The sequence below is a fragment of the Carassius carassius genome, chromosome 42 (assembly GCF_963082965.1).
Source record: "Carassius carassius chromosome 42, fCarCar2.1, whole genome shotgun sequence".
NCBI classification, from domain to species: domain Eukaryota; kingdom Metazoa; phylum Chordata; class Actinopteri; order Cypriniformes; family Cyprinidae; genus Carassius; species Carassius carassius.
Genome location: NC_081796.1, coordinates 11325486 through 11347766, shown reverse-complemented (window position 1 = coordinate 11347766; position 22281 = coordinate 11325486). Strand labels below are relative to the sequence as shown.

General features: G+C 39.8%; 1 protein-coding gene across 3 annotated transcripts; it reads right to left on the bottom strand.

Moving 5' to 3' along the window:
- LOC132123892 (GTPase IMAP family member 4-like) lies at positions 1-4009 on the bottom strand. Of its 3 annotated transcripts, XM_059534587.1 has the most exons (4): positions 3903-4009; positions 1529-2260; positions 1400-1436; positions 1-1079 (listed from the first exon to the last, which is right to left on the bottom strand). In XM_059534587.1, exons 1-3 carry the CDS (start codon positions 3931-3933, stop codon positions 1417-1419), a joined length of 783 nt encoding a protein of 260 aa, XP_059390570.1. In that variant the 5' UTR covers positions 3934-4009; the 3' UTR covers positions 1-1079; positions 1400-1416. The 3 variants fall into 3 exon arrangements, with proteins under 3 accessions (XP_059390570.1, XP_059390568.1, XP_059390567.1); XM_059534585.1 differs by lacking the exon at positions 1400-1436; XM_059534584.1 differs by lacking the exon at positions 1-1079 and having other exon boundaries at positions 1400-2260.
- Positions 4010-22281: the final 18272 nt, after the last annotated feature.

The following is a 22281-nucleotide window of genomic DNA, read 5'->3' as shown; positions in this document are numbered from 1 at the left end:
TATGCCTGCAGCACAGCTTTATATTATTGTTAGGCCAACTGGAAGACTTGATGGTAATCAGCTCATATGACGTTCACAAAGTCATCTGGGAAGGACATTTTTATGGCTTTCAGAAATAATCAACAGATCTAGAAAGGAATGCATTTATGTAAATCAATTAATAATAGCAGACACTCATGTTCCATAAGAATTAGACAGTGCCAGAACTTTAACAGTGTTGACTTGATATTAAGAGTGCTTATAACAAGACCGTTAACCAGCCTCAGTTTCATGGAGGAGACTATTTACAATGATGTGTACTTAATCAAATGATAACATTTAGAAAGAAACAAATTAAGAAAAGAAAACTTATCACAGCAATCCTAAAACATCAGTAACTAAAACATATTACTCAAGGTGAAAATACCTAATTCACTCAAACAATAAAATAACAATAATGACATTACTAGAAAATATCATTTGAAAACATTCAAACATAATGTATCTGCAAAACTTGAAACAGCACCTAAATATGATGTAAATTTTGGACAATTTATAATTCCATAGCAACTGTCACCAATATAACTAACCAATGCTACAATAATATGATCGTGTCAGACTCTCATCTCTGCTAACTCTATTAGTGCATTAGTTGAAGCATTTTACAAGCTATTGGGTCGTGTTAAACTCATTAGTGCAAATTATTCATGAATGTGGAGTGTTTCTGTTTGACTAATGACTCCATTACCTCAATATTCTCTGTGCCAATGTGTACTTCATATATAATACACTGTATAGTAAGACATGACTGTTTGGGTAAGTGTGTATAGTACTGTAGTGATATCTGCATGATATGCCATGCCAGGTGATGTACAACTGATTTACTAACACCAATTCAAACCTTTGATGATAATAATTTTTACTGTTATCATTTTATATTTTGTGGGGTAAGAAGTATATGGTACAGGGACATTTGACTGCAAACTCTACAACCTGGGTAATGGGCATTTCATAATTTGAGTTCAGTGGAATTGAGGTAATGAATACAGTAGCACTGGAACTGTTATCACAGCCTTAGTCACTCACTCCTTCAACCAAACCTGCAGAGATAACAAAAAGAAATAACATCATAAAAATGCAATGCTATATCTTGCAAAAAAGTTTGATTATGACATTGTTATAATACTAGATAAATTATATGTCTGGTGAATGAAAATATAGAGTTACATACAGTGTTGAATTTTAAAAATAAATAATTTGCAACTTAAAATACATTGATTAGTGCAGGGGTCAGAGTAAAAAAATAATATATATATATATATATATATTTTTTTTTTTTTTTATAATATTGAGGATGTTAGCATACAGTTACAGAATAAACAACCAAGAGACAGTATGATGTAAGAGGAAATTCATTTACTTGATCAGAACAACAGTTTAGAGTAAACATTGACGACCTGGATGCAATAAGAAAAAAATTATCCTTCAAAGACATGCTAATAACCAGATCAGCACTTGTTGTACCTTGTATGCTGTGACATGAACTCACTCTGTGGAGGGTTCAGGTCCGTGCCCCGCAGTGAGTTGCAGGAGCCATTTTGTTTGGGTCTAGCGCCATTGTTCTCTTTCAATGAATTGATGTTTAGATTCAGACTCTGAGTTTGACTTGGTGTTTTTGTTCCATCTGTCTTAAGGGTGAAGTAACCACCTTCTTCAGCTACAATCTTCTCAACCTTCTCCATCAGCTGGAGCAGTTGTGGGTGTTCACCAAAAATATAGTTATTGATGACGTGGTACCTCTTCTTACACTTGTCCACCACCCACTGAAGCTCACGACCTTCCCTTCGTATATGTCTTTCTATGGACCTGTCCTTCAAAACCTCTGCCCAGGTGAACACCACAATGATGTGCTTCCACACATTCTCCCCAAAAAGTGCAATGTTCTCCTCTATATGAGCCCGGTCTGTTTCAGTGAACATGCCAACAGGTATGACCAGCAGGAATGCATGGGGTCCAGGTGGGCACAAAGTTACGCTTCGGACCATTTCCTGCTGGTAGTCAGCCGGTGTGGTCTGAGCTGAGAACCAGCCAGGAGTGTCTACTACTGTTACTTTGCGCTGATCCACCTCAGTTTCACGCTTCACGCAGAATTCGGCAGCACGTTCCAGATGAAATTCTTCACGGCCCAAAATGGTGTTGCCGGTCAGGCTTTTACCTGGCCATCGCCAACCCAGCAAGATCAGCCGGAGTTCTGGGAGACAGTTAGCTTCTTGGGCAGCTGCTGCCAAACGTTTCTGTTCCTCAGGGTCGAGTTGGTCATCAGCTGTAAGGTACCAATACATAATTATTTGGGAGCGGCTGGAAGGGAGTGAACTGACAGTCGGGCAAATTATAATACATATATATATATATATATATGGCGAACGTCAGTCCTGGAGAGCCACAGCCCTGCAAAGTTTTGCTTCAACCCTAATCAAACACACAGACACGAACAAGATAATCAAGGTCTGAAGGGTTACTAGGAAGCTACAGGCAGGAGAGTTTTAATTAGGGTTGGATATATATATATATGTATATGTATATGTATATGTATATGTATGTGTGTGTGTGTGTGTGTGTGTGTGTGTAATGTAGCCCACACTATATGAAAATGTTTGAAATTTTTTAATGAGTTGCTACTTCTATATTGTGCGCTTCATCATGAAACTTTGTTTTGACCAATCAGCATCCAAGAATGTATTTTATAAGCTGAATTATTATTATTTGTGGATCATGAATGAGGAAAATACCTGTATTTTCTATTTTTCCCCCCAAAAATACAGTAAAACAATAATATTGTGAAATATTATTAATTTAAAACATATAATTTGTTATTTTCAAACGTAATTTATTCCTCTGATAGCATGGCTATTTTTTGAAGCCATTACTCCAGTCTCCAGTGTCACATGATCCTTTAGAAACCATTCTAGTTCGAGTTCTAGTGCTCAAGAATCAATTATTATAAATATTTTTGCTTAACCATGGCAATTTTTTTTATTTCATTTATAGAAAGTTCGTAAGAACAACACTTACTGAAAATAGGAATCTTGTTTACCATTATAAATGTATTTACTATCATTTTGATCAATTTAATGCATCCCTGCCGAGTAAAATTTTTCAACAACAACAAAAAAAAAAAACTTACTGACACCAAACTTTTGAACAATAGCGATTGTTTACATTGTATTATACTTAACATTTGTATCATTATAAACATATATTTTAAAAAAACAAACTTTTGAATACATTAACAACTGGCCCAAAACAATAAGCCGTTATTCCTGTATTGAGAGACATGTCATGCAAGCTTTAGCCTACTCAGAAATAATTTTCTCAACGATGTAAACTCCGAAAGCACATAAGTGCATAAATCTGAAATGTGACCTATGACATCTATGGTTTCCTTTAAGGCTTAAGCAACGAGGAAATAGGTTTTAAAAAATAATAATAATTCAACTAATCTGCCAAGCAACACTAATACTATAGCACACACTAATAGCCTACTATAGCACACCTTTCCCTATACAAACTCCTCAGAGCCTTAAAATAGGCTTTCACCCTAAAGCACACTAGAAGAAACGACGATGGAATAAAAAGTGTTTATTTGAAAATAAGTCACTGTAAACGACTCTTTAATATATTGACTAATAGAATAACGATAACCTTATGGATGTGTGTTTTATCATTTGAGAGCGTTTGTTGTGTCATAAGTCTACCTGTGAACGTCATACCTGAGAGCAGAGGAAAACAGTGAAACGTGTCACATTAACCAGACACATAAGTTACACGCACCGGGAACAGAAGTGCGCACGATGCAGAGTTTAAGTAGGTACAACTGCCGCGTTATAAAGCATTGTTGAACAGTATATTTGAAAACAACTTACCGGTTGAATATGATGGTCTGTTTGAGCTCATGACGATGCCTTTTTGTAACTTTAGACGTGTCAGTAATCCGTGAGAAAAGACTGATTTCCTGCTTGCTTCCTGAAGGGAGGGAGAGAGGGAGAGAGAGAGAGAGAGAGAGAGAGAGAGAGAGAGAGAGATCCGAATCTGATTCGTTTTTGGACTGATTCGTTTTGCCTTCCCCAAAAGCACCGTAATACGCTTAATAGAATTGAGAACAACTGTTGCAAACAAAATACGGAAATATGTTTATGCCCATGTTGAGAGATATGACAAACATTTTAACCGATAAATTTTAAAATAACTTTAGTGTTTAAACACGTCATAGTTTTATTAGCTGAAAATGGCTGAACTGAAATGAATACTTCACTAAACACTTATTAATAATAATAATAATAGTTATTATATATATATATATATATATATATATATATATATATATATATATATATATATATATATATATAAATCGGTATTAAACAAGCTTTCTAAAACATGATTCAAGTGAACCGATTCACCGATCACCAAAGGGAGGAGTGTGAGCGCGCACTCAAAGAGAGCTCGCGAGGCCATCTAGCGGAAATGACATTTCAGACAAGCTCTGAACTTGTCAAGAACACAAGATAGTGCCATGGTTACTATAGTTTAGTCATCTTAATTAGTCAGTTCCACGTACATGAGCATCTGAAGTCGAAATAAACCCCAACTTTGCTTTAAGATCTCCTAACCAAAGATCACACTCAGGGACGTAGCCGGGGTTTATGGGGCCCCAGTGCAGGTTGTACCAGTAGGCCCTGTTTGAAATTGTTTAATTTGTATGTTCATTCTATCTTTTTATTTGTGCTGTTTACACAATGTTTAAGTTTTTTTTTTTTTCAAATTTGTAGGTGTCCAGGTACAGAGACAGAATTATACAATTTAAAATAGCACTGCATAGTCTAAACTGTAAAAAATTAAATATACAGTCAAACCAAAATTTATTCAGACACCTTCAACAATTCCCACATTATCAGTTTATTCACTATAGTTTCGAAAATGGTAATAAATATGTCAAGAAATCAGAGTTAAACTGTGTCAGAATAAATTAATTTGATAATGTCAGATAACTTTGATAGAAAGGTATGTAATGGATTACAATCAACCAAAAATTCAGAAAACTGTATGACAATATTTTCACAACTATCAATACTTTGTTGACCAATTACCAAGCAATTCTTAATGTTGTTCAGTCTGTGGTGTAAAAAGGTCGCATTAGCAATTAAAGAAAAATAACATAAAAAGGGAACATCATACACAGTTTCACCTAATCTCATGTTAATCTTGAGTACCTATAGAGTAGTACTGCATCCTTCATGTCTCTAAAAAGTCTTTAGTTTTATCACATTTATAAAAGAAAAATACAGCTTTCCGATTCTCTCCTGAAAAAGCCAAGCTCCTGGAGGCGTGCCGTGGGCGGAACTATAATACTGACTCAATTAACATTCACTTATGTGCTGATTTCCAACAAAAGACAGAAATCTGATGCAGTTGTACTTACATGAATGGGGTCTTTTATCACAGGGACAGCTCCATGATTTAATAGCAAATGATGTGCAAATCCAGCATCGAACTGGGCCTTGTTTAGAAAACATTTGTCACTAAAATGACAAGAACACACAAACGCACTTACTACACTGCGTTGCTGCCCCGGAATATCAAGCTGCATCCACTGTTCCTATAACGCTGGGTTCTTTGGTTAACTCCCTCATGAACAATAATGAAACTGTATTGCATACAGATGTTTTTTAAACCACATGCCTTCTTGTTTTATTTCTTACAGTACACACAGTGCATTGCTCTGTCTTGGTTCCTTAACCCAGGGCCGCAATTGGGGTTAGAGGGGCCCTGGTGCAGGTTGTACAGTGGGCCCTGTCTGAAATTTTTTAATTAGTACTTTATATTCGTTCTATTTATTTATTTGTGCTATTTACACAATGTTTACTTTTTTAAGTTTGTTTTTGTTAATTAAAAATATCGCTGCATAGTCTTCACTGTAAAATAAAATACCCAGTCAAACCAAAATGTATTCAGACAACATTTCTCACATTATCACAGTTTATTTGCTATAGTTTAGAAATTGGTAATAAAATATGACAAGAACTCAGAGTTTAACTGTGTCAGAACAAATTCCTCTTGATAATGTCAGATAACTTTGATAGAAAGATATGTAATGAAATCAACCAAAACTTCAGACAACTGTCAGTATGACAATATTTACACAACTATCCATACTTTGTTGAGCAGTTACCAAGCAAGCAATGCTTAATTTTTTTCAGACTGTGGTGTGAAAAGGTTGCATTAGCAATTAAAGAAAGAAACACTTAAGCAAAACATGGTCAGGCCCATAAATATGTTTTTTATTTTTTAAATCAATTTCACTGGTAGTCTACAGTCTACAGTATGAAGAATTTTTGGGTATAATATTTGGGTATTGTAGCGCCCCTTTAAGCAAAACATCAAAGTGTCTAAATAATGTTTGGTCCAAATTAGTCCAAATTTGTCACAGTTTACTTTATTTTGCTATACTTAAATTAACTATGGTCCTGCACCCACTAGTATAAAATATATATATATATATATATATAATTAATATATATATATATATATATATATATATATATATATATATATATATATAGAGAGAGAGAGAGAGAGAGAGAGAGAGAGAGAGAGAGAGAGAGAGAGAGAGAGAGAGAGAGAGCTCAGTTCGACGATGTTATCCATGAGACACCTCGTGCGAGTACTCAGTTGAGTTTTCCCTCGTCTTGTGTTTGAATGCTTTAAACTCTTTTGAATGTTTAAATTGACAAGGCTTAAAAAACACCTGCAAATGATAAGCTTTCATGATGATGAAAAGCTGTCGTGGTCAGTCAGCTGTCCTGAGTGTCTTTTTAGGCTGGCCTCAGCCAGTCGGTTGAGATCGCCAGGGGGTCCATCCTCAGCTGTGAGCCTCTATAATCATCACCACCTTTCACCCCACTAACAACATCCCTGATCACATTATCACAAATGGAAATCACTTCTGTGAAATGACCAGCACATGTTCCCTTCGCTAACAGACTTCTGGAAGGGCCCTTGGGGAAGGTATTCAGTTGTTCACTTTTATTTGAAACGCCCCTACAAATGGCATCCCCTTTCCAAAGTGCCTTTCAAGAGCGCAAAAAAGCCAGAATACGACCTTGATTGCCATTCTGCAACATACTTGTAACTATTATGTCAAAATGAAGACTTTACAACATTGTAAGCAAACTCTTAAATCATGCACTTAATGAAGTTTATTTTTTAAGCAAACCATGATTCTACATTTACTTAAAACTGAAGTTTATTGTTCTTCACTAATAAAATGTTACTATTTACACCAAGTTGCCACCAAGGTAATCCTTCATCTTAAAGATGAACACACAACAAAATCATTAGCTTGAAAACAAATGTTTAGCTTAATTTCTCTACTTTTGTTTATAAACATTTCTTATAATTGGCAAATTCTTGGATGTAGAGCTAAGAGTACAAGTTAACAAAAAGAAGAAAGAGCTTGTACTGCTGCTTATGAGGCCCATGCAGACAACCTCTTCATGTCATGATATTCCTCCACTCCCTCCCACATAGGAAACGGACTTGGCCCACATGTGGCCTCAAGGTGGCACTGCTGGCCTCCTGTCGGCAATAGCATGTACCCTTTCAGCCAGAGCTGGGCCATGTTTGGCAATGACGGCACGGTGGGGATCCGGCAAACAACATGAGGGCCGATTGTTGATGGGAGGAGTGTGGCCCAGATCAGTCCAGTGATATGTGGCCCAAATCAGGCTAAGATCTTGCAGCATATTATATGACCCATGATAAACAAGATACATACAATATTGCATGATAATGGTTAAATGATCACATACATTTTAATGTATAGTGTAGTATTGTCAAAATGTAGTCTTTGAAATGGCAAGTCAAAACAGAATGAAACATCATTTAAAAATTAAGCAAATCAGTCAAGTGCATTAAACTGCACTTAATTATAATTTTATTACATTTTATATTAGTATTCTTGGTACAAATAATCTTAGAATCCTTACATGAAAAGAAAGAGAGTATTTAACTGTTATCATGTAATAATTATTTGGTTTACTATGGGACACACACTGATCTATAATAGAGAGTGGGGGCACATGCTTTTTATTAGTATGCTGTCATGCACAAGCATTAAATAAAATGATCATGAAAGTATTTTATTTTTATTTAAATCCTGTATCCATTTGATGTTTGGTGTGAGAAACAGATCTAAATTCAAACCGCATTCATCTACGATAGGTATCTCCTTCCTCTGTAGCTACAGTAACCGTTTAAAAATGTGCCGTTAAGAAGTTTTACAACAAATTTTACAGCAGCGATGTCAAACGCTCATTGGCTCTCGCCGGTTTCGTCAGAGATTACGACATGCCATGTTTCTGGTGATGCGTGATTTGAATGAGAAACGCACGCCTTGAGGGAGTGGATCGGGATAGTATTTTCAGCGTTTAACAACTTAAATTATGCCCTGCTCCTCACACTACTATTATATTCTGCCAGAGAGATACTTTATACACTCACTCTTTATTGGTAGATTTGTTCTTTATAAAAATAAATAGAAAAACCAATGCAATACGTTTTTTTATTGCACAGTTACATGATGTGTGGGTTTTAAGTCTGATTTTTTATTCAGTTTAATGTACTTTATTGGCATAGATTGTGTGTACATTAAAGCATGCCACAAAATGAATAATTGCGATCATAGAAATACACAAGGTAATAATATGAAATATTAAAATTCCCAGACAGCAATATGGTATTGGCCCAGATCCGGCCCACATCTGGCCCACGTGAAATCCATTCGGGCCGGATCTGGGCCGACACTGCTTGCTGTCTGGGTTGGGTCTGGACTATATAAGGCTCAGGTGTGGCTCAGATTTGGGGATTCTGGTTTACTTAAGGCTTAGAATTGGCACCAATAATAAAACCTGTTTTGGCCCAGATCAAGGCCAGCTAAGGCTGATTAACTGGCTGAGATTCGGGCCGGTTATGGCCCATGTGTGGCCTGAGTCTTTAATCCAGTTCTGGGCCACTTCTGGGCCATCCTTCTTTGCGGTACTTGGGCCGAGGGAAAAGTGATTGTGTGGCCCAGATCTGGGCCACAAGACATTTGCTATGTGGGCTTCTTTGTGCCTGAAAGAGTGAAATAACAGAAATTTAGATGAAGTGAAGACTGTATAAAAGGCCTGGTTGGTCCTTTGCTGAATTAAAAAATAAAATAAAAGAAAAAAATGTGTGGGTGTCTTTATCTTTGGTCTTGCACTGGGCAGTTTGGTGGTTGGTACACTTGGTAATCTGCCCATATTCTTCATACTTTCTTCTAGTTCTTCCTGTTCCAACTCTGCCAGCTCTGCCAACAATTCATCCTAAAAAAAATTTATATAAATGAGCACAGATCACTTCATAATTCAAAGTAAACATGTAAGGAATAATAATTCAATGGCCCAGAGTCAATTATTCTGCTTATTACGTTTACCACACCTCAAGACATCGATCAGATGATATATTTAAAGGGATTGGTCTGGTTTTTGTACTTAATTCGCTATTGTGAGTAGGATTATTTCTTACACATCTCATGCAAAGCAGGGGCATAGCCATCTTTTCAGAAGTGAGGGGGACAGAAATTACACACACACATATATATATATATATATATATATATATATATATATATATATATATATACATTTTCCTGCCATTAAAATATAATATAAAACATTACAATATAAAATTTCTGTAATCTATAGCCTACCAGTAAACAGTTTTATAAGAGTAAGATTTGTAATGTTTTTAAAGAAGTCTCTTCTGCTCACCAAGCCTGAATTTATTTGATCCAGAATACAGCAAAAGCAGTAATATTGTGAAATATTTTTACTATTTAAATTTTTTTTTCTATTTGAATATATTTTAAAATGTAATTTATTCCTGTGATCCAAGCTGTACTGTCAGCATCATTACTCCAGTCTTCAGTGTCTCATCCTTCAGAAATCATTCTAATATGCTGATTTGCTGATTATCAATATTTAAAACATATGAGTAAATTTTTTCAGTATTCTTTGATGAATAGAAGGATCCAAAGATCAGCATTTATTTGAAATAAAAAGCTTTTGCAACATTATACACTATATCATTCAAAAGCTTAGAGTCAGTATAATTTTTTTTGGGGAAAAAAAATTATGTAAATTAATACTTTTATTTAGCAAGGATTCTTTAAATTGATCAAAAGTAATGATAAAGACGTCATTTTACAAAAGATTTCTATTTCATATTAATGCTGTTCTTCTGAACTTTCTATTCATCAAAGAAACCTGAAAAAAATCTACTCCGCTGTTTTCAACATTATCATAATAAGTGTTTTTTTTTTTTTTTTGAGCAGCAAATCAGAATATCAGAATTATTTCTGAAGGATCGCGTGAACGGAGTAATGATGCTTAAAATTCAGCTTTGAAATCTCAATATATTACATTTTGAAATATATTCAAATAGAAATCAGTTATTTTAAATAGGCTAGTAAAATATTTCACAATTTTATTGTTTTGCTGTATACTTTGGATCAATTAAATGCAGGCTTGGTGAACAGAAGAGACTTCTTTAAAAAACATTAACAAGGTTACTGTTCAAAAACTTTTGATTGGTAGTGTATAGGCAACTTAAAATTTTCTATAATTTCAAGCTTTGAATTGGCTTAGAAATCTATAACTTCTGGACAATAACAAATAATACCAATTTTTTTATCACATAATAAGGCAGAATAGTTTCTATACAGTAACAGCACTGCATTGTTCATATACTTTATTGATCACCTGCTGGAGATGACTTGAAACCCCATATTGTCGCAATCGTATGTTTAATGTGTTCGTGTTTCCAAAAGTGTCTGTTTTTCTGTTAAAATAACTGTTTTCATACATCAATAGCTGGACACCGTTGTCATATTAGGAGTTTCCTGGTATGAATTTCTGCGCGAGAGCGCCCTCTAGCGTCGAGCATGAATGAAACACACACTGCAGGAGAGTTTAGCGCTCCGTGATGTTCATCTCGTCTTCTGGGTCCGAATAAAATATCAGGTCATGCGCAGACTGTCCTGTCTCTTTGAGTTTAAATCTATATTTATTCACACCAGCTCTTGAAAACCTCTATGCGAACACACTTGACTGAAAAAGTGCGGGGGACGAATTTCCATTATATTAAAAGTGTGTGTGTGTGTGTGTGTGTGGGGGGGGGGGTACGTCCCCCGCATAATCTACGCCCCTGATCCAAAGCATCTCTTGCTAGTTCCAAAATGTCATTTTAAAGCTGATAATTGAGGCTTGAGCCATTGATAGCACTCTAATGCTGTTATTAATGAAGTTATTAGAAAGAGACACACAGAGAAAGAGAAAGAGAGAGAGAGCTTGCATGAATTAGGCTACCTCTGTGCATTCCTCAACAGTCTTCTGCAACAGCGTCTCTAAACAGCACTGTTATTACCTCGCTAGTGAGAAATGTCATGTGCAATGTGGTCAAGAGAGCTGCCTGGAACTACATTGACTGTGTGTTTTCTTTAAAATACTTGCACACCTCAGAACGTTTGTCAACCAATCAGATTCAAGCATTCAACGGACCCATAGTATAAGCTGCTATAAATAACCAGAAACATTTTAAAAAGCTGCAATATTAAATAAACAATGAACCAGAGCAAACACCCTTATAAACTTTAAATGTGGGGGAAATTAATTACTCTATATTATTGTTAGTATATTATTATTATTTATAACACCTACCTCATCAAACTGATCATCAAAATGTTTTGAGATGGCATCACTGATCTCTTGAGCTACTTCCTGTTGTCCTGCATGAGGGAGTCAATCTTATTCAGGTCTCTGAAAATGAGAGGGACAGAACAATTGATGAGATCTGATAACATTTGCACACAATAAAAAGCAGTATAGGTTGACTTTAATTCACTGGTCAAAGTTATGCAATAATCATTTATAGGGTTTATCGTCTATATATATATAAAAAAATAAATAAGAACAATTACAGCAGAATTTAGCAGTATTGACCACTAAAATCAATTATTCCTGAGAGCTGTGTAATAAGTTATGATAATTGGAATTTTATAAAATTCAATGGCAATGTAAAGAAAACCAACAATGACATGCACATGTTCTGGTGAACCCCTTTGATGGCTTTATCTGCGTAACCCATGTTCTTCAGAACCTCTGTGTTTGTGGTGGCATTCTCAAGGGCCTCTCGCTGGAATTCAATAGTGGACAGTGTCCCGTCAATCTGTGTCAGCTGTTGTTCGAAACGTTTCTTCCTCTTAAAAGATAGAAGTGCAGCTAAAAAATTATTGGGATCTAATAATGTTGCTTCTTATTGTCATCATGTCAATACAGCTGAATTAAAATACTAAAATTAAAATGATTAAACTATATTTGTTATTATATATTATATAATATTATATAAAAAATATAATTATATATATATATATATATATATATATATATATATATATATATATATATATATATATATATATATATATATATATATATATATATTAATATTATATAAAAGGCACCTGACATAATTTTGATTATTGGGTGAACTAACCCTTTAAGCAGTATTTAAATCTCTATAGAAAATAATACTTGCAGGTGGTTCTCTTTGTGGCTGCAAAAGACGAGCGTGCGTGTGTCGTTCTTTTGGAGCTGGGCGTGTTCTCTCATGTCTTCCAGGGCGAGCAGACTCACGCAAAGTTTTAAAGGTTTACCGAACGTGAAGTCACCAAAGAAATGATTCAGATTTCGTCTCCATTGTGGAGGGAGAGGTGAATATGAGAATAAAACTTAGTAAAGGAAGGAAAAGAAAAACGGAGATGAGAGCTCCCTAAGGAGCCATGGAACCAGAAGTTCTCTCAGACGAAGTGCTCTGAGACGAAGTGCGCCGAGAACTTTCTGTGTCAGTCTTCTTATAGAGCGACTTGGTTCACGCCTCTGATCAACACACAAACCTATCAAAATACATCTTAGTAATAAAATTACGAAGGTAAAGAACGTTTGTGTTTGTGTATGGGTGTATGTGTGTGTTGTGGAATGTTTTTCGTTTCTCCTTTGAGGCTGCTCATGTGACTGGAATTTATCGCTCCAGAGTGTCTTAAATTATTTAAATCCAGCCAGGCCAGGCATTTAGTTTAGAGACAGTTGGGTCTATATGCCTGAATTCAAAATCTACAAGCTTTGGGTTTGCATTGTTTTAGATTCAACGAACCGTGATTCATTAGTTCAGAACCAATGAATCAATGGACAGCTCATCCGTTGCAATAAAATTAAATCAATATAAGAATAATTGTTTTATTTTAACCCTAGCAAAGGTTTACATGCATAACATACACTACCATTCATAAGTTTCGGTCTGTAAGATTTTTATTGAATGTTTTTTAAAGAATTCACTTACTTTCCAAGGATAAATTCATTGTATTTTATCAAAAATACAATATAAACTGATATTTAAATTATTATAATTTAATATATAGTATTAAAATTTGTAATTTATTCCTGTGATGAAAGCTGAATTGAAATTGAGCTGTGTTGAAAACAGTTGTGCTGCTTCATATTTACGTGGATTACATATCTTAACTGTCATATTTGATCAATTTGATGTGTCCTTCCTTGGAGTAGTGTATTTATTAATGTACATTACGTATAAATTCATGCATTCATTCATTAAAAAAATAATCTTACTGACCCCCAAGCTTTTGATCGGTAATGTGACATGCTACACTAAAGAACAGCTCCTGTAGTAATGAACAAAGTAAACAATACCGTGTTTCTCAATGGAAAGCACGTAAGATGGTTTGTGTGTTTATGTTAGTTTCCCAAAAATGGACTAACTGTCACGTTCGAATTAAATGTCTGAATTAAATGAACTAAAATGTCAACCATCACTCAAGTGATTTTCTCTTTACTATGGCTTATAACTTTTGGCGTTATGTTGAAATATTTTTCATTTAATGTTACCTGACCAGAAGACATTTTAACCTTCTGATCTTCATACTTAAAAGACAACGTTAGCTAGAATTACACTGGTAAATTTTGCATTAGATCGCAAATACTTTAGTTCAGTTTGTAGACAACAAATAAATGTAACATTTAGGCTGTGTTTGAATATTTGCATATCGTAATTAAAGAGATAAAATAAAAGCAATACTCACGTATGCTGGCTTGAGGAGACGGTTCAACCATCTTTTGTTATTTAAAATGTGCGCTCCAGAGGAATCGGAGCAGTGACGAGCACACGTCGTCCAGTGGTAGTCCAGACAACCTGATTGCAACCTTAAGCAATGTAACTGAGCTGTGGTCAGATGTCAACATTGTGACAACATTGTGACAACGCTGTAACAACGTTCACAAAACGTTGTTACAACATTTTGCAAAATACAACTTCAGAATTAAAATCAAAAATAATAAAATACTGTTGGATGATGAGGCTCTGCCATGGCAGTATTGAAACCAGGGGAGAGGAAACCTCATTTTACGAAATGACAAACCTCCAGCAATTAATTTAAAGATTGGGTTAAACAGATGAAATTAGTGTTCCCTTTCAGGAACTCGAGCTGCGTCGAACGCTTTGGGGAACGTCCCTGAAGAGACAGACTCTGAATATCATGTGCAATCTGTCCAATGGAAGGGCGTGACGTCACGGGCGGGGAGACGTATCGACCAGGAAGCTATAAAAGCATGTGCCACGCAGCTGGCTTCAGCTTTGCGGCTGTCAGCAAGCACTCTGTGTGTGCATGACAAAAATGTGTCCTGTTGGTCCTACTTATTGTTGTCTGTCTTAATCCAATCCAATCCAATTTTATTTATATAGCACAATTTAAATAAACACATGGTTTCCAAAGTGCTGCACACAGAGATACAAATACAATAATAATAAATAACAACCAGAAGCATAATAATACAATGGACTCAATAGATAAAGTAACAAAATTTAAAATTAAACAACAAATAAATATAAAATCCTTAAGATAAAATAAATGAATGAAGTCAACTTCCTACTAGGTGTTAAAAGCCAAGGAAAAGAGGTGGGTCTTTAGGTGGGATTTAAAAACAGACAGAGAGGAGGCCTGTCTGATGTGCTGAGGCAAACTGTTCCAAAGTTTTGGAGCTGCAACTGCAAAGGCACGATCCCCTTTGAGCTTCCGCTTTGTTTTAGGCTCTCTCAGGAGCAGCTGATCTGCTGACCTGAGAGACCGGGAAGGAGTATAAAATTGTACAAGCTCAGAGAGGTATAGCGGGGCAAGACCATTGCAGGATTTAAATACAAAAAGAAGAATTTTAAAGTTAATTCTAAAATGAATGGGCAACCAGTGGAGTGAGGCTAAAATGGGGGTCATGTGCTCATGTTTTCTTGTGCCAGTTAAAAGGCGAGCTGCAGCGTTCTGTACCATCTGTAGCCGAGAGATGGTCGACGCACTGACCCCCACATACAGTGCATTACAGTAATCCAGCCGAGTGGTTATGAAAGCATGGACTACTGTTTCAAAATGCTGTCTGGAAAGAATTGGTCTTATTTTGGCCAGCTGCCTCAGGTGAAAGAAACTTGATTTCACGACAGACCTGATCTGGCTCTCAAGTTTAAAATCGGGGTCCATCTTCACCCCAAGGTTTGTAATTGTGGGTTTCATGTACTGTGTTAGGGGACCAAGATCTGGCAGGGGGGTTCCAGTGAATCCATTAAAAACCATCACCTCTGTTTTATCATGATTAAAATTTAAAAAGTTAAAAGACATCCAGGCCTTGATGTCATCCAGACATTTCAGTAATGCAGTAACAGAGCTGGTGTCATTTTTCTTAAGAGGTACATAAATTTGGCTGTTGTCCGCATAACAGAGGAATAGAATCCCATGCTTCCTAATTATGGAGCCAAGCGGGAGTAGGTAAAGAGAGAAGAGGAGAGGGCCAAGTACTGAGCCCTGTGGGACCCCACATGAGAGGGGAGCAGAGGATGACACAGAGTCGCCGAGGCTAACACAAAACGTTCTATCAGCCAGGTACGACCTGAACCAATCCAATGCCACACCTCTAATACCCACCCACTGTTCCAGGCGAGAAATTAGGATCTCATGGTCTACTGTGTCGAAGGCAGCAGTTAAATCTAAAAGCACGAGAATCACAGAATCACCAGAGTCTGTAGCTAACAAGATATCATTAAAAACTCTTAAAAGTGCTGTTTCAGTGCTATGCAGTGATTTAAAACCAGATTGGAAAATCTCGAGAATATTTTGGTGTTCCAAAAAGGCCATTAATTGACCGTAAACTACTTTCTCAATGATTTAAAAAAAAAAGGGAGTTTAGAGATGGGCCTGTAATTGGAAAAAACAGCAGGATCTAGCCCTGGTTTTTTAATCAGTGGCTGCACCACTGCATGTTTAAAATTCAAAAGGGACCACACCTGAGAACAGACTACTGTTAATGACTGAGGTAACATAAGGACCTACAGTAGGGAAGATCTCCTTAAAAAATCGCGCAGGGACAGCATCATTTGGAGAACCTGAGGGCTTCATATGACCAACAATCTCCTGTACGAACGACAGCGTCACAGGCTCAAACTGGTTAAAAATAGCAGAGCAGGTGACAGAGATTGACGGGTCATACGCAGAGGGGGAAATTAAAGCCCTAGTAGAACAAACCTTGTTGATAAAAAAATGAAGAAAATTTTCACAAACAACAGGGGAGGACTCCATACTGACAGATTGTGGGTCATTCAGGACAGAGTCAATAGTCTTGAACAAGATGTGAGGCTTGTGGCAGTTTGACAAGATGATTTCCGACAAATATTTTCTTTTAGCAGCTTTCACAATAATTTGATAGCGTCGCCAACAGTCCCTAAGCATTTCAAAAAACACCTGCAGTTTGTCCCTCTTCCACCGGCGCTCAGCTCTGCGACACTCACGTCTAATAGCCCGAGTTGCGTCATTCAACCAGGGCTCAGATCTGATTTTAGGCTGCCTGCTTTTTAATGGAGCCACAGTGTCTATTACATGCTTACAGGTGGAGTGAAACCATGAACTGAGCTCCTCAGTAGAGGAGACAGTCTCAGTAAAGACGCAGCTAAGATTGAAGGCAGTGGAGAACTGAGCGGCAGTGGAAGGGTTAATAATACGACAGCGTCGAACAGCAGCAGCAGATCTAACTGTAGTATTACAGGCAAGAGCAACCTCGAACAGAACGGGCATATGATCAGAGAAAGTTGCATCACATATCTCAAGATTAAGAACAGGCAGACCATAAGATAAAACAAGATCAAGTGTGTGTCCGCGTTCTTGTGTAGGTCCGGACACAGACTGTACAAGATTAAAAGAATCAATAAGGTTTAAAAAATCTGTTGCCATTGGCTTATCAGGACAACATACATGAATATTAAAATCACAGACAATAAGGACACGGTCATATTTAGGCATAATTTCAGCCAAAAAAACTGAAAATTCATTTATGAAGTCCTTGTTGTACTTCGGAGGTCGATAGACCACGGCACACAGTACGATGTGAGGGTGACCCAGCACAAATAAAGTGAGTTCAAAGCTGGTAAAAGAGGATGATGGAGATTGCATCTTTTACTTATAAGAACTCTTACAAAAAGTGGCTGTACCTCCACCTCGACCCGACATCCGAGGGGAGTTAAAATAACAGCAATCATGTGGTAATAGTTCAATGAAAGCGCTGGACTCACCAACAGTCATCCACGTCTCAGTCACGAAGAGAAAATCCAATTCTCTGGAAGTGAAGAGATCCTTTAGAAGAAAAGTCTTGTTCGCTAGTGATCTAGCGTTCACCAGACCGAGTCTGGTAGAAACCTGTGGATCTGCGGTATCAGCTGTCCGGGGAGTCCGACATATAGGCCGCAGGTTGCAGTGATTCACCCCGCGCCAGTAGGGGCGAGGAGAGCAGCGACCGCGGGCCTGAAACCCATCATCCGGGCCAACGACAGGTATCAGCCAGGGGTCGTCAGGTTCCAGTAAGCTCCGGGAAATAAGGCCGCCACGCACGCCTCCAAACTCGGTCCAAGGAGCAGAAGAAAGGTCCACCAGAGAAGCCTTCAGCCTCACCAGCCGACCGCTACGTCTACCCCGACGTCTACGTCTACCCCGACGACGGGTGCACTTACGCCGAGGAAGTGGGTGCGGGAGGCGGCATAGGTGAGCAGGGATTCCCGCCAGGAACGGGGGTAAATTCCCACGTCCAGATTGATCCGACTCTACTAAAGCTTCGGCGTAAAGTCGTAGATCCAGCAGTGTTTGGCGATTATACACCAGCAGAGAGTTGACATTCAGAGCAACAAGTGATACATACAGCACAAACACACAGAGCGCAAGCAGAGACAGACGGCAGGCCACACACACTGGCGCCATCTTTTTCTAAAAAATAAAACAGCTCAATATGCCTAATGTCAAGGCAAAGACCAAGCATGTGAGGGGCGATTCCAAGCCGCGTTATAGATTGTGCGTGTGCGTGGCTTGCCTGGGATCGAAGCATGCTGAGTCGGCTCTCGAGGGGGCCGTCTGTCCGCATTGTGAGCGATTGCCAATGCGGACGCTTCGAACCCGGAGGGCTCTCTTCGAGGAGGGAGTCTTCACCAGCGTTCCCCGCGGTGCTGGCCCCGCTTCTGCCGAGGCAGAATGGCTGCTGCACTCGTGGGGTTCGCAGGTGGATCTGGCAGAGGGAATAGAGACGGGCCAGTCCTTATCTCCTTCTTCATCTGCCAGATCCGACGCCCAAACCCTGGGTTCAGAAGCACACTCATTGGTTTCTTCCCCCAGGGTGCGGGATCAGCTCTCTTCCTCCGAGGAGGTCGATGTGGAGACTGTTAGTGGGGATTCGCCACCCCTATCGCCCCAATATGAGGAGCTTTTGGAGGTGGTTACTCGCGCGGTAGATAAATTAAAGATCGAATGGCCTGCCGAGAAACATTCTGAGCCTCAGAAAAGCAAGCTAGATGAACGCTTTCTGCGGCCGAGGCTACCACCTCCACATCGGAGCCTTCCGTTCTTTCCCGATCTCCATGATGACATCGCGTGATCGTGGAACCATCCATACTCGACCCACCTCTTTGGCCCCGATTCACTATATTATGGCAACGTGATGGGGCTGGGAGAGCGGGGTTATAGAGTTCTATTATACGCTCGCGGGCTATCTGTCGCCCAGTTCGGAATCGTCTCTAAAGGCTCCGACGTTGCCCACCAAGCCACTTAGAGTTACATCTACGCTGGTGGGCAAAGGTTATGTGGCAGCAGGTCAAGCTGGGGCATGCCTCCATACTATGGCAGTCCTCCAAGCATATCAAGCCGACCTGCTGGGAGATATCGGCGAGGGGGAGGGGATCAAGTGTGACGATGTCGAAGAGCTTGGAAGGATCGCTGATCTCTCCCTCCGCGCCACTAAAGAGACCACTTGTGCTATTAGGCGGTCTATGGCATCCTCAGTGGCCACGGAGAGGCATTTATGGCTGACCCTGTCAGAGATAAAAGAAAGAGACAGGGTCTGCATCCTGGATGCCCCGCTTCAGCCTTCTGGCCTGTTTGGCGACACAGTCAATACTGTTGTCGTCAGGTTCCAGGAGGCACGAAGCAGGTGGCGGCGTTCCAGAATTCCACGCCACATGCAGGCTCCTCATATCATGAGGCACAAAAACAAATTGTCGCCGCTCGTGCTCCCCCACGTCGGGACCGATGTCTGAGTCGGAGACTTCCAGGTCCAAGTCAGACCTGCGAACAGTCATCGAGGCCAGGAAGTCCTCGACAAAGAAATCCTGACACCAGTGGCTTAGGGATTCAGAGGGCAGCCCCTACTGGGGTAGAGCACGGTCCACCTCAATATACGGTGCCCGTCTCACCTCAGAGCTGGGACGCTCGCCGCCCCTTCGGGGGCCTCTTACACCAGAGGTCAGTCTCGAGAGATTGATTCCCTTAGTAGATTATTTAGCAGCGTGGAAACTACTGCCAAATGTATCTCATTGGGTCCTGCATACGGTAGAAAAAGGCTACTGCATTCAGTTCAGTCATCCACCGCCAATATTCAACGGGGTTACACCGACAATAGTCGGCCCCCGGCAGGCTCTGGTTATGGAACAAGAAGTGAATACCCTATTAAGGAAGGAGGCCATTGAGGTGGTCCCTCCTCTAGACAGGGAGTCCAGGTTTTACAGCCGGTATTTCATAGTTCCAAAGAAGGATGGGGGGTTGCATCCGATCTTAGACTTACGTCACCTGAACCGCTCAGTTATGCCACTGAAGTTCAAAATGCTCACTGTCAAACAGGTTGTAGCTCAAATCAGATCCGGGGACTTGTTTGTCACAATAGATCTCAAAGATGCATACTTCCATATATCCATCCTTCCATAACACAGGAAGTTTCTGAGGTTCGCTTTCGGGGGCAAAGCTTATCAATATCGAGTACTTCCCTTCGGCCTTGCACTCTCACCCTGCACGTTTACGAAATGTGTAGATGCGGCTCTGGTTCCCCTCCGTATGCAGGGCATCCGCCTTCTGAACTATATCGACGATTGGTTGATTTTAGCTCAATCAGAGCAGATGGCAGTTCGACATCGAGATGTCCTTCTCGCACATATGGGGGAGCTGTGTTTGAGACTAAACGCCAAGAAAAGTGTACTTTCTCCAGTTCAGAGAACCACCTATCTAGGCGTAGTGTGGGATTCGACCACGATGCAGACACGTCTGCCTCCTGCTTGGATCGAGTCGATCCTCACATCAGTCGAGAGAGTTAAAGAAGGCCAGTCACTAACTGTCAAACAGTTTCAGAGATTGTTAGGTCTGATGGCAGCGGCGTCCAACGTAATACCCTTTGGCCTGCTGTACATGAGACCCCTACAGTGGTGGCTCAAATCCAAGGGTTTTTCCCCAAGGGGGAATCCACTTCGAACTATCAAGGTCACGCGGTGGTGCCTTCGTGCCTTAGACATGTGGAAGAAACCTTAGTTCTTGAATCAGGGCCCGGTGCTGGGAGCTCTTTGTCGCCCTGTAACGCTAGCGCTAGACGCGTCCCTCACCGGTTGGGGTGTGGTCATGAGTGGCCACCCTGCCCGTGGTCTGTGGAGTGGTCGCCATCTGACATGGCACATCAATTGCCTAGAGATGCTAGCGGTCTATCGAGCATTGAAACATTTCCTCCCAGACCTGAGGGATCACCATGTGTTGGTGCACACCGACAACACATCGGTGGTCTCTTATATCAATCACCAGGGGGGTCTGCGTACAAGTGCCAGCTTGTACCCCTTGTACAAGCTGGCACACCAGATCCTTCTGTGGTCCCAGTGCAAACTCCTCTCGCTCAGAGCAGTCTAATTCCTGGGAGATTGAATGTGGGAGCAGACGTACTGTTGAGGCAGGGGCCGAGGCCCGGTGAATGGAAACTTCACCCCAAGGTGGTGAAGCAGATATGGATAGTGTTTCGCACAGCCCAAGTGGAACTCTTTGCGACTCAGGAGACATCGCAATGTCCCCTCTGGTTCTCTCTAGTTCATCCAGCTCCCCTGGGACTGGACGCTATGGTACAGACCTGGCCGAGGCTTCGTCTGTACGCATTTCCCCCTATCGCTCTGCTCCCGGGAGTTCTGGCGAGAGTACGCAGGGACGGGGTCTGTCTGTTATTAGTAGCCCCGTTCTGGCCGGGCCAAATATGGTTCACAGATCTGGTCTCGCTCCTCGACAGCTCTCCATGGGAGATACCGATCAGGACAGACTTACTCTCACAGGCGCAGGGCACGATAATTCACCCTCGCTCAGAGTTGTGGAAACTGTGGGTGTGGCCCCTGAGGGGGCACAGCTCATAGAATCCAGTCTCTCAACAGAGGTTGTTGAGACCCTCCTCCAATCCAGAGCTTCCTCTATGAGGAAACTGTACGCCCTGAGGTGGAATCTCTTCACCTCATGGTACAGAGACCGCCAGCTTGACCCTGTTAACTGCCCAGTTGGTACAGTCCTGGAGTTTCTACAAGCTAGGCTCTCTGCGGGGTTAACTCACTCCACCTGAAAGGTGTACGTGGCGGCCATAGCTGCTTACCATGTCCCTTTCAATGATCAGTCAATGGGTAGACACCGCCTAGTTTCCTCCAATAGATAGAGAGATATAGATAGATAGATAGATAGATAGATAGATAGATAGATAGATAGATAGATAGATAGATAGATAGATAGATAGATAGATAGATAGATAGATAGATAGATAGATAGATAGATAGACAGACAGACAGACAGACAGATGG

Excerpts from the sequence above, each read along its gene's own strand:
- LOC132123892 (XM_059534584.1), bottom strand. The coding sequence starts at position 3,933 with ATGAGCTCAAACAGACCATCATATTCAACCG. Across the intron at positions 2,261-3,902 it reads CAGACCATCATATTCAACCG|CAGCTGCCCAAGAAGCTAAC; the intron begins GTAAGTTGTTTT and ends AACGTTTGGCAG.